The sequence below is a fragment of the Mercenaria mercenaria genome, chromosome 19, assembly GCF_021730395.1.
Source record: "Mercenaria mercenaria strain notata chromosome 19, MADL_Memer_1, whole genome shotgun sequence".
NCBI classification, from domain to species: Eukaryota; Metazoa; Mollusca; class Bivalvia; order Venerida; family Veneridae; genus Mercenaria; species Mercenaria mercenaria.
Window position 1 is genome coordinate 15,947,836 of NC_069379.1, and position 14,076 is coordinate 15,961,911.

General features: G+C 37.3%; 1 protein-coding gene across 1 annotated transcript in view; it reads right to left on the reverse strand.

Moving 5' to 3' along the window:
* The window catches only part of LOC123542598 (uncharacterized), a 31,176-nt gene that overhangs the window by 14,532 nt on the left and 2,568 nt on the right, over window positions 1-14,076 (reverse strand). Inside the window, exons 4-8 of the mRNA XM_045328524.2 lie at window positions 13,574-13,810; window positions 12,043-12,203; window positions 6,159-6,281; window positions 4,636-4,741; window positions 216-376 (exon numbers count right to left, since the gene is read on the reverse strand). Coding sequence (XP_045184459.2) covers window positions 216-376; window positions 4,636-4,741; window positions 6,159-6,281; window positions 12,043-12,203; window positions 13,574-13,810 — 788 coding nt within the window. The remainder of the gene's footprint in view (window positions 1-215; window positions 377-4,635; window positions 4,742-6,158; window positions 6,282-12,042; window positions 12,204-13,573; window positions 13,811-14,076) is intronic.

Here is a 14,076-nt window from a genome sequence, read left to right on the forward strand (position 1 = left end):
TTCAATAACTTAATAAATATTGTCAGATAATGCTTTTGATGTCATTTGATGTGTTAAAGTTTTTTCCCTTCTATATTTCAATAGGCGTAAATTGACCGATACTGGCTAATCGATACACTCGATAAGCTGTTTTCAAGGGAGACAATTTCGCCAATAAGCCAGCAAATTGACTTAGATTTCTGGGTATGATTAAGAATATGTCTGCTGGAGTTTACCTGTCCTTCATATATATAAGTTCCTTTATCAAGATAGAAGAATTCGTTCGAGGTTCGTATCCTCACATGGCTTGGGTCTACGTTTTTTGCGTCAAAACCGCTATTAGAAATAGGTTTCGCCGTACAGTTTCCCCTAGATGCGTCAGTTATGTATGCCACGCCTATATTTATATATAGAGAAAGAGAAAAAGTTAAATACACCCTGTATACATAAAAATGAAATCGATACTGAACGAAATAATATTTCATTGATACGTCACTGAATCCGAAACACAATTTACAGCAAATCGAATATCTAGTTTGAGAAAACATGACCAGAATAATGTATTAAATTAGATAAGTGTCAAAGAGCACTCAAAACCATTTTCGGTATTTATTCAACCGTGTGCAAGCTTTTATTGTATTCAGCTGATTATTTTTCTTTATACCCCAGTCACTTATACGGCGCGGAAAGCTACGTCTAGCCACGGATAAAAACGTAGTAATCCGTATCTATCCGTATTGATACGTACCTGAGACGTACCTTAAAGTAGTAATCCGTATCAATTCGTACCAATCTGTACGGCCCAGGTACGGATCGATACGGGTTGCTACGTTTCTATCCGTAGCTAGACGTAGCTATTTGCGCCGTATGTGTGACTGTGGTATAAAATTCCCATTCTCATTCACGTTTAGGAATCGCGATAATTTCTGACGATACTTTGTGAGCAAAGTGTAACAGGTTTCAGCTTTAGGACAACTTCTATCTGGGTTATTTGCCACCACTGAAAACAAAAGTAGGTTAGAATTTCACACACGGATACGTCTGGCCCCGTGTTCACAAAACATTTTCAGTCTCAGCTGAGTTTGATAATGAAACTTCATTTGTCATTTATATCTAAATAGCATGTTTAAAACTAAATTTCAAGTTAATAAAAATTTTCAAATGACTTTTCAGTAGTGATGGTCAATTTCAGTTTGAATTAAGTCTTGAAGTTTTAGTAAAATTGATATTAAAATTTCAAACTCAAACTCAGTTGAGACTGAAAAATGTTTTGTGAACACGGGGCCTGTTCATTTCTTTAACTTATTTTTGACAATAATTCTAAGGTCTATAATAAAGTGATTATGATTGAACAGATTATATGAACAGTAAAGTACACCTGATTCCATTTTTTTTCTTAAATGTCACGGATTTCATGACGATCCATTTTACTTTGTCACAGATTTCTGTCTACAGTTTGACAGAGTGATGGCTTAGAAATATCATGAATATGATGGTGACTTTGACATTTTCTTTATTGAAAATTCGTTTGCGATACATGTGAGGCATATTTAAAATATCATTCTAACACGACCAGCGAATAACCTACATACATGTAGAGCAAAATCTATCTCGGGTTATTCTGCAATAAACCACTCGCGTGCAATGACGTCATCCGACCAAGGTGCGTAGCACGTTCATAAAAAGTAGTTACTATCTTTTCTAACACTGTTGATACTAGTGTGTCGAGTTAGAGTCGAAATAACAAGTTCCCAAGTGTGATTTATCGTAGAATAACCCTAGTTTTTCGTTCTTATGCGAAACAATATATCACTCAGGCCTACGGCCTTCGTGATATATTCTTACGCATAAGAACTGAAAACACGGGTTATTCTACGATAAACCACACTTCGGAACTTATTATTTCTTAAGTAAACGAGAGCATTTCGGTTGCCAAGAAACAGTTATATAACGCTTTTCAGTTAACGTATGTGGAATTCATACCCGAGTGACAAGTTCTCTCACTAATGTAATTACCAGAATCTGTAAAAATCATTTAACAGGTGTTCATTCAGAACTTTATAAAGGAAATTGACAGTTATGCAATTAAATACTTGCGTGGACGTTTGATAGAATGATTCCCGTAGTTATGGTGTTTTTTCTTCGCGCAAACGTTTTAAATCCGGACAGTCGAAGATTTAAGTCACCTTTCAATTTCTCCGGAAACAAAACTTTCAGTTTAGCCTATACGGGGCATAGCTGCATCTTGTTCGTAGATACAACTGCTACTAACAGATAAACTGGAATCATGGCATTTTCTTTCTTTCTTTCTTTCTTTCTTTCTTTATTTATTTATTTCTTTCTTTTACTCTTTTTGGGAGGTGGAGGGGGTAACAGGAGAGTAGACAGACCCTCGCGCTCACGAGCTGTTTAACCTTTTTACATACGCGCGTGTTCCATGGCAAAGCGTAACTGGATTACGACCCCATTGCAGATATCCAGTAAGAAATGACTTCAACGTTATAAATCAACACTGAAATTCCTACGCATCTAACGGACATTCAATTATGTTGATGGACAATGTAAGAATTTTCTAGCCTTTTGGCAAGTATAGGGTTAGCACATGCACATTTCGTGTTATAACGCCTCCAGAATCCCTCGGGATATGTTGGTACCCTTTACCTACTAGGCTTCGGCCCCAACCAATCCCTCGGATACGTTGGTACCCGATACGTTGGTACCCTTTACCTACTAGACTTAGGCCCCAACCAATCCCTCGGGATACGTTGGTACCCTTTACCTACTAGGCTTAGGCCCCAACCAGTCCCTCGGGATAGGTTGGTACCCTTTACCTACTAGGCTTAGGCCCCAACCAATCCCTCGGGATACGTTGGTACCCTTTACCTACTAGACGTAGGCACCAACCAATCCCTCGGGATACGTTGGTACCCTTTACCTACTACATTTAGGCACCAACCAATCCCCCGTGATACGTTGGTATCAACCAATCCCTCGGGATTCTGCAGATGTTTACAAACACAAAAATGGCCAGTTTTTCAACTATTAAGTAAAGACTTAAGCTCCGACTTAAGCCGTGTCGGATATATTTACAACGCTTAAGACAGCACGTGGATAACGGGGCTCGACAAAAGTTAAACCTTCGATTGGGTTTTTCTACTTTAAGCGTTGTCAGCAATGGCTTATCTTTCTATTGTTATTTTAAACCTGGGGCATAGGTGGTTTAAGAAAAGATGGAGGCGGAATATTTAGATATGGACTTAAATTTCTAGCATAAATTTAAAGCAGAAATGTTGAGGAGGGAGGGAATGATGCGGGACTGAGCAAACCCTTTCGTTATGTACGACGATTTGGACTTTTGGATAGATTTCGTCTCAGTAAAGCTAGTATTAGATATGTTTTACATTATAAAAAAAACTTAAAACAACGGCGACGCCGACGCCGACACTGACGCTGGGGCGAGTGCAAAAACTCTATTTTTTATTCGAAAAGTCGAGCTAAAAATGTAACAGATTCAACTCTTCAATTTTAACTTTACTAAATTCGCTACGTTTGTACACGTTTCAAATATTTGTGCAAGCATAAGTATATAAGTGCATGTAATTAATAATAATTACATGTAACGCAAAAAAAATGTAGTTGAACATATATATATGGATACGCACGTCTACATATACACGTCTCCTTTCAATGACGTGTGGATTTCGAAATTCATGCATTTGCAAGTGCAGTTTGAGTACCTATACTATTAATTTAAATTTACAAATGCATTCCTAATTACAAGTGCATATTGCACGTGTTTTGTACATGAAAGGTGGAACATTTAGGAATAATGAAAACAATAAGACAATGAGCAAACATAGGAATGCTTGTAGTCTTACCTTGAATTAAATTCACCTTTTTCCAGCATTTTTTTTTCATTAGACGGGCGCTAGTGTTTTTGTGTTTTAATGTGTCTTTGTATTTTTTCTATGATTTCTATGAGAATTTCTTTTTCGAAAGTAGTAAATCACTAAAGTAATACGTTTTATATATGTAAAAATACAGCGAAACTGTACGATGATTGTTTCTACATGTTCATAGTGTGTGACCAAGGCTTAGCTAATACATCGCAAATATACCCGCCGAGTATTAGTAAAAATCCGTTAGAAAACAAGGTTGAGCCATGGCTTAACTAATACTAGTTTAATCCTTTCTTAGTGCTAGAGTTGAAAAACTGGCCAAAAGTGTATTATTCCTACATCATAGACATGTATTAGTATTAGATAAAGAAAGCGTCTTGGTCATAAATCAAATTGTACATAGACAGAGACCTATGCTAATAGAACAATGGGTCGTCATGACATCCGTGACAATTACGTAAAAAATGACATTAGATTCACCATGCTATTTATATAATCTGTTCTATCGTTGTCTTTTATTTGAGCCCGAATTACACTATATTGTCAAAAATAAGTTACAATTTTGAGCAGACGTCTCAACATGTCAAATTCGTACCTATTTTTATTTTCAGTGACAACGATAACACAGAAATTGTCCATAAACTAATTACACTTCGCTCTCAAATCTGTTACCAGGGTTCGTTCGAAATTATTTCTTCGTGTGACCCATATCCTTATGCGTGTCATTGAAAACCTGCTTTTTTAAGATAAAACCTACCTGTGGTAAAATCGTGGACCTGTGTCAATGGCACTAACCCATACCCCGAGTCAGCTGTTGGGATGTAATCGTACCGGATAAGGTTCAGGTCCCTGTCGTACCATTCCTACAAATAAATCTTTTAGGTTTTCATATATTACTAATATATGGTGGCCTTTTCGAGACATTTCGTTCTGTCGCTTTGGCGTGCATGAGCTTTTGCAGCACATTTCGTTCTGTCGTCCTGGCGCCCATGCCAACGTGCTATAGCGAGATTTTGAAAGGTTTGCGTGTCGTTTTGGCGCATACACCAACGTGACAAGACGAAATTAACAACGTGACATAGTCAAACATAGAACGCTACAGAAAAAAAAATGTTATTTTGCGTTGGCATTCTCACTATTAATAAAGATTTTGTTTTGGTGTGTTAACGCTTTCGCGAAAACGAAATAAAATGTTTCGTTACGCCGCATTGGCGTGCGCGGCTATGTAGTGCATTTTGTTGTGCCGTCCTAGCGGGCACGCCAACGCGAGGCATCGAAACATTTCACATCGTCTTGGCGCGGGCAACAACACGCCAACACGAAATATTTGCTGATGGCGCGTGAGCCAGCACGAATTAAAATGTCACTTTCTGTCGCGTTCCATGTTTCGTTAAAGCGTAAAGGTAGAAGTAAAGGTAAAGGTAAGCTTTGTTTAACGTCGCATATGATAAACAGAGAACAACAGTTACAAAGCTCTTGTGCGACAAACAAGGTATCCAGTAACAGATACTTACCTCGGTTTTTTCTAACCTCCTGGTACAATCTTTTTAATACTGAGTGCCAAGCAAGGGAGCTATCAGTTCCATTTTTTATTACCTCAGTATGACGCGGCCGGGAATCGAACCACCGGCCTCCCGCACTCAAAGCGGACACTCTACCATTCAGCTATTGAGGCGGCTTCGTGTTAACGCGCACGACAAGACGACACAAAGAAATACTCTATATAAGCAACGAGTACGCCAAAGCGACGCAACAAAATATCCTTAATCAGCCATAGTACTTATATCTATCACGTTTAAACAGATCATCAGGAAAATAACAAATGATTTCTAATTTCATACGAAAAGTCGATGAAAGTCCCTACCTTGAATGGATGGTAAAATTTATTTCCAGTCAATACCCTGACAGACGTCATAATTAGATCCCCAGCATCAAGACTTGGTCGATACATATCTATACAGTATACACAACTTTATCTAATTTTAATTTTTTAGATAGATATATTAGATATCTTAACCCTTACCATGATGGATTCTGCCTTTGTGACCAGTGTAGATCATGATCAGCCTGCACATTTGTGCAGTTTGACCAAGATCTGCACTGTTCGCCATTCAGTCAGTATCTTTTCCATAAGCACCCCTTTTAACAATTAATGGTACTGTCCAAATTGAAAAATAATTACGTTAATAATTACCTTAATTACATGTACTTAAAGCTGAGAGTTATTAACCTTAATTACAAATATTTACAGATACTTTGATCAGATATATTTATAGATACCTTAATTACAGATACGGTTTTGTCGGTGTCGGCGATAATCTCCGATGAGAAATGAAACGTTGATGACGGCGTCGGCAGCGGCTTAATATTTTTCGCCCCTTGACAGTACACACCGGCAGGGGTCTGTAAAATAAATATAAAATCGTGAATGAGATTTACACATTTTTTTATTCGTAAAATTGTCCAACTTTATCGACCACATAGATGCAAAAATATGTTTCACATAATTACGAGGGCTGTTCGAAAACAACATAAAGTTTTGCTGTCAAAAGCATATTGTTTATAGTGCAATGTGATTTATTTCATTGTAATTAGATTTTATTTTTTTTTTTTTGTTATTTGATCATACATTTTTTTAAACATCTTTGTTTATAAGTTAAATGCGTAGAAATTTTTATTTACCAAAGCTAGGCAAAACCGGTGCAGTAGCTTATTCATCTGTTATGATTTCAATTCGAACGTTTATGTACGCTGAAAGACGGCAACACGTCAAGGCGACATGCACCTAAAGAATGACATCATTCAGAGGTGGGAGGCGGGAGTAAACAACGTTAAACTAAGCGAGTAACAAAATAACTTATTATGATTAAGGCATTGCTCATCAAAAGTAATAAAAGAAATTTACATAATCCGCCATTTTGAAAAATATTTCTTCGAATATTGCTTTCTAACAAAAGTTTTGCCAAAAATTAATGCTAAATAATTAAAATATAGCTAATAATGTACAATTTAACCAAATAGATTCTACTTTTTGCGAAAACAAAATTTTCACCCTTATTTTTGGCTGGCATTTGCCTAAAATTGACGTAAGATTTAAAATGGGGTAGGGGTAGGTAATTTCAAATATCTATTAAAGTAGATCAGGTTTGGTTTTGATATTTTCCTGACTGATACATATAATGATAAGCTACAACTGTAATGAAAGTTTTCAAGATAGCACTTTATATTATTAAGGAAATATAAATTAAAACAAAAAGAACAAAAAACATCAAAATTCACCAGTTTTTAACAGTTTTTCTTAATAAAACTCTTAGATGCACGGTGACTCCAACTTTTTTCCTTTCCATTTTGAAGCATTTTTGTGTGTCATTAAAGCTGCAAAATATTTTGAAAATCTTAATGCCAGAATTTTTTGTAGATCTAAATACGTTTTTTTCCATTGAAACTAAAGTGGGTGGGGTAATTATGTCAACGTGTAAAAATAAAAGAGATTTGTTAGTGACATTTATGCTTATGTAATACTGACATCACCTTGTATTCATATTAACATGTAAGACCTGAAATCCCTATAACATTAAGTGGGATGTTATATGTTTTATAATTAAGTACCACCATTTTTTCAATTTTACAAAATTTCAGAAATGCAACAGTGGGTGAAGAAAATGCCCTATAAAATTAAAACGAGTTCGGTGACCTGTGTTTTTTTTCCTTCTCTTGTTTGTCTTGAAAACTAATGTTCTTCAAGCTCACAGAGTATTATATGGGAAAATTCTTAACATTAGAAACAATTTGTTCCTATATCCTTAACGTCGTTGAAATATTATCACCGTGCGCCAGGTTCGTGTAAGTGCCGGGGTGTAATTTCTAACTGCATGATCATAACCATGTTAAATTTGCAGTGAAGTTAGTAGAAAAAATGCGAATCATGATGGTAAATCTTTTGCTTCATCAAAGTATAGAAAAGCTAAAAACAAAGTCTATGTTATCTTTTAACAGCGCTCGTATGGTTCTACACACCCTAGAACATGTAATAAAAGATTACACATACACGAATGTATGTAGGTATGCAATCTATAACTCTCTTTTGTCACTGGTTGGTCACCATACCGACATTCCATAACATCACACATTAAAGACCTATCAAGACCTTTTAGCTTACATCCCCCCTCCCCACACAAACTTCATGAAAATCGTTCCGATGATAGTGGTAAAATTATAAGATTTTTTCACTGGTGGTATGTGTAGATGAGAATATCCGGCTCGACTGTTTTTGGCGGTAACGAGGCTCTGCCGAGAGCCGGATATATCCATCTGCATCTGTAACCGCCAGTGATTGAATCTTTTTCTTGCAAGCCATATTCAACCAATAAAAGTAAATATAAAGTCAAACAAATGACTTTCTCATAGCACTTTTTCTTATAGTAGCATCTTAACAAAGCACGGAAACTTTACGTCCGTTAACAGGAAATACGTAATGAGGTTACAAAGACGAAAACAACGTAATAGTTCCGGTTTTGTTTATCATCTGCAGTGAAACGTTGTTTTTTTCCGTAAAATCGAGAAATATGTTATAAGGAACAAAGAGAATCTATCAAGGTATTTGATTTGTATCCAGTAACACAAATCTACTATAAAGACAGTTCGTTATACGTCGTTTACAGCACGAGAGTCATCTTATATCCCGAGGTGTAAGATGGAGTTTTCCAGCACCGGTGAAATCACCAGAAGTCCCAGACTGGTATGCAAGAAACAGCTGTACTACATGAAGACAGGTGAACAATTTAGGCCCTTCTTTAATTAATGTGTTTCCCAACATTTGTTAATATCTTCTCGGTAAAGCTTTGATAAGATAGATAAATAACTATCTTACATCGTAACAAAGTATTTAGACAATAAACAAATTGTTTTTTACTATTTAAACACCCCTTATAACAATTAATGGCATTATTCAAACTGTAAGATGGACAAGTTCATTATAGAAATTTAGCAGGGTAAGGGTAAGGGTTAAAGACCCACTAAATGTATGGTGTCATATTTCGACCAAAAGATAGCTAGATACTAGTACTTATCGCGATACAAGGAAAAAAACATATTAAAAATAAGTCTGAAATGATTATTTTATTAGTCGAAAGATTCCTGAAAAAATTAGTGCTATAATATACATAATTATCTCGATACTGTGCGCGTAAATCGAGAGGTGAGTGCGAAAGAGGTCTAAATTCATATAGACAAGAGCCATGTTAGACATGGCTAATCCCCCCGCCGGGCATATTATAATTGAAGGCTAAAGTTCCTGGCAAGTTAGTGTCTGAAAGTATTAATGTTATTTATAGTAACAACTAAAGGAAGTTAATCTTTAAAAAAAAAAAAAATAAAAAAAAAATTGCAAGTCCACACAAAAATCTTTATCAGGTAGAGATTGGTCAAAATACACCTCAAAAGTGGATTTAGCATGCTTGTTGTACTACAGAAAAGTGGTCTCGATTTTTCCCTACGACTAGTAATGAAAAAGTTACAATAAAAGCTTTTTAAAGTAACAACAAAGGGAAGTAATTCTAAAGAAGGGAACTGCGCATGACACTTCGTCTCATGATGGTGTATAATTGTGCCAAGTTACATCAAAATCCCTCCATGCATGAAGAAGAAATGCTTCGGACAAAGTCATTCTTGTATCTGACCTTTGGCCTCTTAAGTGTGACCTTGACCTTAGGCCTAGTGACCTGGATCTTGCGCATGACACTCCGTCTCGTGGTGGTGAACATTTGTGCCAAGTTATATCAAAATCCCTCTATGCATGAAGAAGAAATGCTCCGGACAAGGTTTTTATTCTTGTATCCTTTGACCTCTAAGTGTGACCTTGACCTTAGACCTAGGGACCTGGTTCTTGCGCACACACTCCGCCTCATGGTGGTAAACATTTGTGCCAAGATGTATCAAAATCCCTCCATGCATGAAGAAGATATGCTCCGGACAAATTTTTTTAAGAAAATATGATAAAGGGGAATAACTCAAAAAATAGGCAGGGTAGAGTTATTGTTCTTGCACACTGCACTTCCTCCCAATGTGTTCTATCAGTGTATGAAGTTTGAAGAAAATCCCTCCAATACTTTTGGGGTTATGCTCCGGACAAAATGTTTTAAGAAAATATGATAAAGGGGAATTACTCAAAAAATAGGCAAGGTAGAGTTATTGTTCTTGCACACTGCACTTCCTCCCAATGTGTTCTATCAGTGTATGAAGTTTGAATAAAATCCCTCAAGTACTTTTGGAGTTATGCTCTGGACAAATTTTTTTATAAAAATATGATAAAGGGGAATAACTCAAAAAATAGGCAAGGTAGAGTTATTGTTCTTGCACACTGCACTTCCTCCCAATGTGTTCTATCAGTGTATGAAGTTTGAAGAAAATCCCTCCAATAATTTTGGGGTTATGCTCCGGACAAAATGTTTTAAGAAAATATGATAAAGGGGAATAACTCAAAAAATAGGCAAGGTAGAGTTATTGTTCTTGCATACTGCACTTCCTCCCAATGTGTTCTATCAGTGTATGAAGTTTGAAGAAAATCCCTCCAGTACTTTTGGAGTTATGCTCTGGACAAAATTTTTTATGAAAATATGATAAAGGGGAATAACTCAAAAAATAGGCAAGGTAGAGTTATTGTTCTTGCACACTGCACTTCCTCCCAATGTGTTCTATCAGTGTATGAAGTTTGAAGTAAATCCCTCCAGTACTTTTGGAGTTATGCTCCGGACAAAGATCGTTGCGGACGCACGCACGCACGCACGGAGAGCATTTCTAATATCCCCTTCGCCTTTGGCGTGGGGATAATAAAGAGGCACTTTGCATTCTTTCGCATTCTTCCCATCGAGATGCACACTGCTTCCATTTATCGGCGAGATAGATATCTCGATACTTGCAAAAATAACTTGATATTTCAAACCTATCTGAAAAATTTATCTCAATAAACTTAAGTTTTCTGGAAAATATAATTTGTTTCGACTTTGTTTCCAAAAATAATGCAAAGCTTTACTGGAAAGTTTCAAATATTATCTTGATATCTACTTAACTATTTCATGGCAGTTTCGAAACATAATTTTTGTTAAAGCATTTGTGATAGGGCTGGTGGTGGTGTAGATGGGGCTGGTAAACTTGATGGTGGTGACAGTGGTGGTGGTGATGAAGATGATTGTGGTGATCGTGTTGGTGATGATGGTGGTTGTTCAGCTTGTGATGATGGAGATTATATCGGTGGTGGTTATTTTGATGGTAATGTTGGTGATGGTGCTCATCGCGCTGGTGGTAGTGCTGTTAATGGGAGTGGTGAGGATGATAAAGATGACTCTTCTGGTGTTGGTGAGTGCGATAGTTATACTGGTCGTATGTTGGTGAATGAGGTGGTAATGGTAATGATAAAGTGATGGTGGTGATGATGGTGGTTGTTGTGATGGTGGTGATGATGGTTGTAATGGCATAGGTGATGATAATGATGGTGGTGATGCTGATGATGTTTTGATTGGTGTTGATGGTGTATGTGCTAGTGATTGTGGTTGTACTGATGGCTATCATGGTAGTGGTAGTTATTATGATGGTGGTGATGACTTTGATGATGACTGTGAAGGAGATGGCAGTATAGCGGGTGTTTGGGCTGGTGATGGTAATGATAATGTTGGCGGTTGTGGTTATAAAAGTGGTGGTGGTGATGGTGGTAATGATGACTGTACTGGTGGTTGTGGTAATAATGGTGCTGGTTGTCGTTATGGCTGCCGATGATGGGTGTGTTAATGTTGTTGCAGCAGCTGCTGCTGTGAGCGTTTTAACCTCTACTCTGCTAAATTTCTAAAATGGGCTTGTCCATGTTTCAAAAAAGTCCGTGCAGGCTGATCTTGGTCAGGCAAAACCACTTGACACCAGTAGGCTAAAGCTTAACCCTTATCATGCTGGACACGAATTATTCTGCCTCTGCGACCCGTGCAAATCATGTTCAGCCAGCACATCCATGCAGTCTGATCAAGATCTGCACTGTTCGCTATTCAGTCAGTATTTTCTTGGTAATCACCCCTTTTAACAGTTAATGGTAATGTCCAAATTGAAAGATGGACAAGTTCATTATAGAAATTCTACAGGATAAGGGTTAACGTAAAAATCTAACAGAGTCTATAATTACCTGATAGGCAGTGTCATGACTGTCTGGCTTAGGATTAAAGTCCGAAAACTCATACATATGATCAAATAGCCTTGTCGTACCCTTAGGCATTACGGTGGAGCCATAAACATGCGCTCGCACCGGAAGTTGAGGTGACAGTCGGCTTGTTGTCCAAACTGGTACTGTAAAATAATGTCACACGTATAAGATTTGTTGATTTAATAAAAAAAAGTTATATTTTTTGTGATAAATTAAATACGAAAGTATACCTTGACCTTTTCGGCATTGAATCACCTGTCCTTCGTTGCCATGGGAACGAATACTCGCTTGGTGTGTAGACTTTTTCCGTGAGGAAGTCGTTCGGAAGTTCAGTGGTTCTACCCAGGTGATGGAATCAGGTCCGGTTGTCTACTTCCGTAAAAGCCTGAAAGTCGCCGTATGACCTTCCATTTTGCCGGCGTGACATTAAAACTTAAAAGAATAAAACATTACATGATAATCAAAGTGCAAGGACAGTTGAAACTTTGACTGCTTTGCTTAAGGATATTTTAAAAAGAATATCTACTATCTAGAAAATGAAAGTATTAAAGGGTATAAATTTATCTGTATCTTGACGATGTGCTTATTTTTCGCGAGTTGAAACCTTTGAACTAATCACTATCCATGAGAAGACCAACATAGTGACTTTGCGACCAGCATGGATCCAGACCAGTATGGGCATCCGCGCAGTCTGGTCAGGATCCATGCTGTTCGCTAACGGTTTCTCTAATAACAAAAGCCTTTGAAAGCGAACAGCATGGGTCCTGACCAGACTGTGCGGATGCGCAGGCTGATCTGGATCCATGCTGGTCGCAAAGCCACTATGTCGGTTTTCTCATGGCGCGGCTCATTTTTTTACAAAACTACTGATCAAACTTGGAACGTATCGTCTGAGTTACTAGGCTTAACAATAGTAAAGGAACCAGCGACGGAGCCATCTGGCCTAGTCGCGTAATGGCGGACAGGGTTTTGAACACTAATTTTCTAACTGGCATGGCAACATAGGTCTAAATTGAAGCTGTTTTTTGTTTAAATTGCATTGTGGATATATTTTTGATATCATGGTAGGAAAAATTGGGAGAGAAGGTTGCATTTGGTGAAGTGAAGCTCAATTTTAGAATTTTAGTATGAGTAGTACTTCTAGGTCACAAGAAAGTGATTTTGGCTGATTTTAATGTAAGCAAATGTGGCAAGAGAAATCTCTCTAAGAAGACACATGACCCCTAATTTTCTCTTCATTTCATATCAGTTTTATCATAACTCTTTAAAATGAGGTAAGGATTTGTTCTCTCAAATGGGTCTAGCTATGTTTGGTAGCTCTTTAAAAATGTCAGTTTTATATAGAATATATAGGAATCACTACTTAGTGTATGGTGACCTACTAAGCAGCTACCGGAAAGAGAAATAAACTATGGTACCGAAAGGGGGGGCGGGTGTTACTTTTTTCGCTGGAGAACCAGTACCAGTCGTTTAAACAGGGGAGGTAAGTATCATCGTAAACTATCAATTTTACCGCTAAAGTACCAATCCACGACCATCGTTGTTTTCGTGTTCTCCCAGTACAAACAGGAACGCCACAAATTGCACGTGATGCCACGAACTACAGTTTGATTTATCCATTTCTGATGAATATCTGCCTCGTTGAAATGAAGGAATTGGTTTGGCGTTTTCATTGTCGCTATGTCGCTTGTAACTGTACCAAAGAGGAACAGTTGTGGCGATTTAGACAAAGGCTGCACAATACACACGCCTGAAATATAAAAACGTAGGATATGCAGGAGGTCAAAGGAAATTTACTGAACAGAACAGATTAAAACAAAACTATTACCCAGCACTGTAAGTTCCCTACTGGTAGGGTGATCTACTAATGAACTTCTACGGGCGTTTTCTTTACGAGATCCGCCATTTTGAAAAATGTTCCTCTAACAAACTTTACACTGGAAGTACTAGTAATGCTTAGACAACAACAAATAATATGTCTATTGATATATCATTTAACCAAACAGAATCTATTTG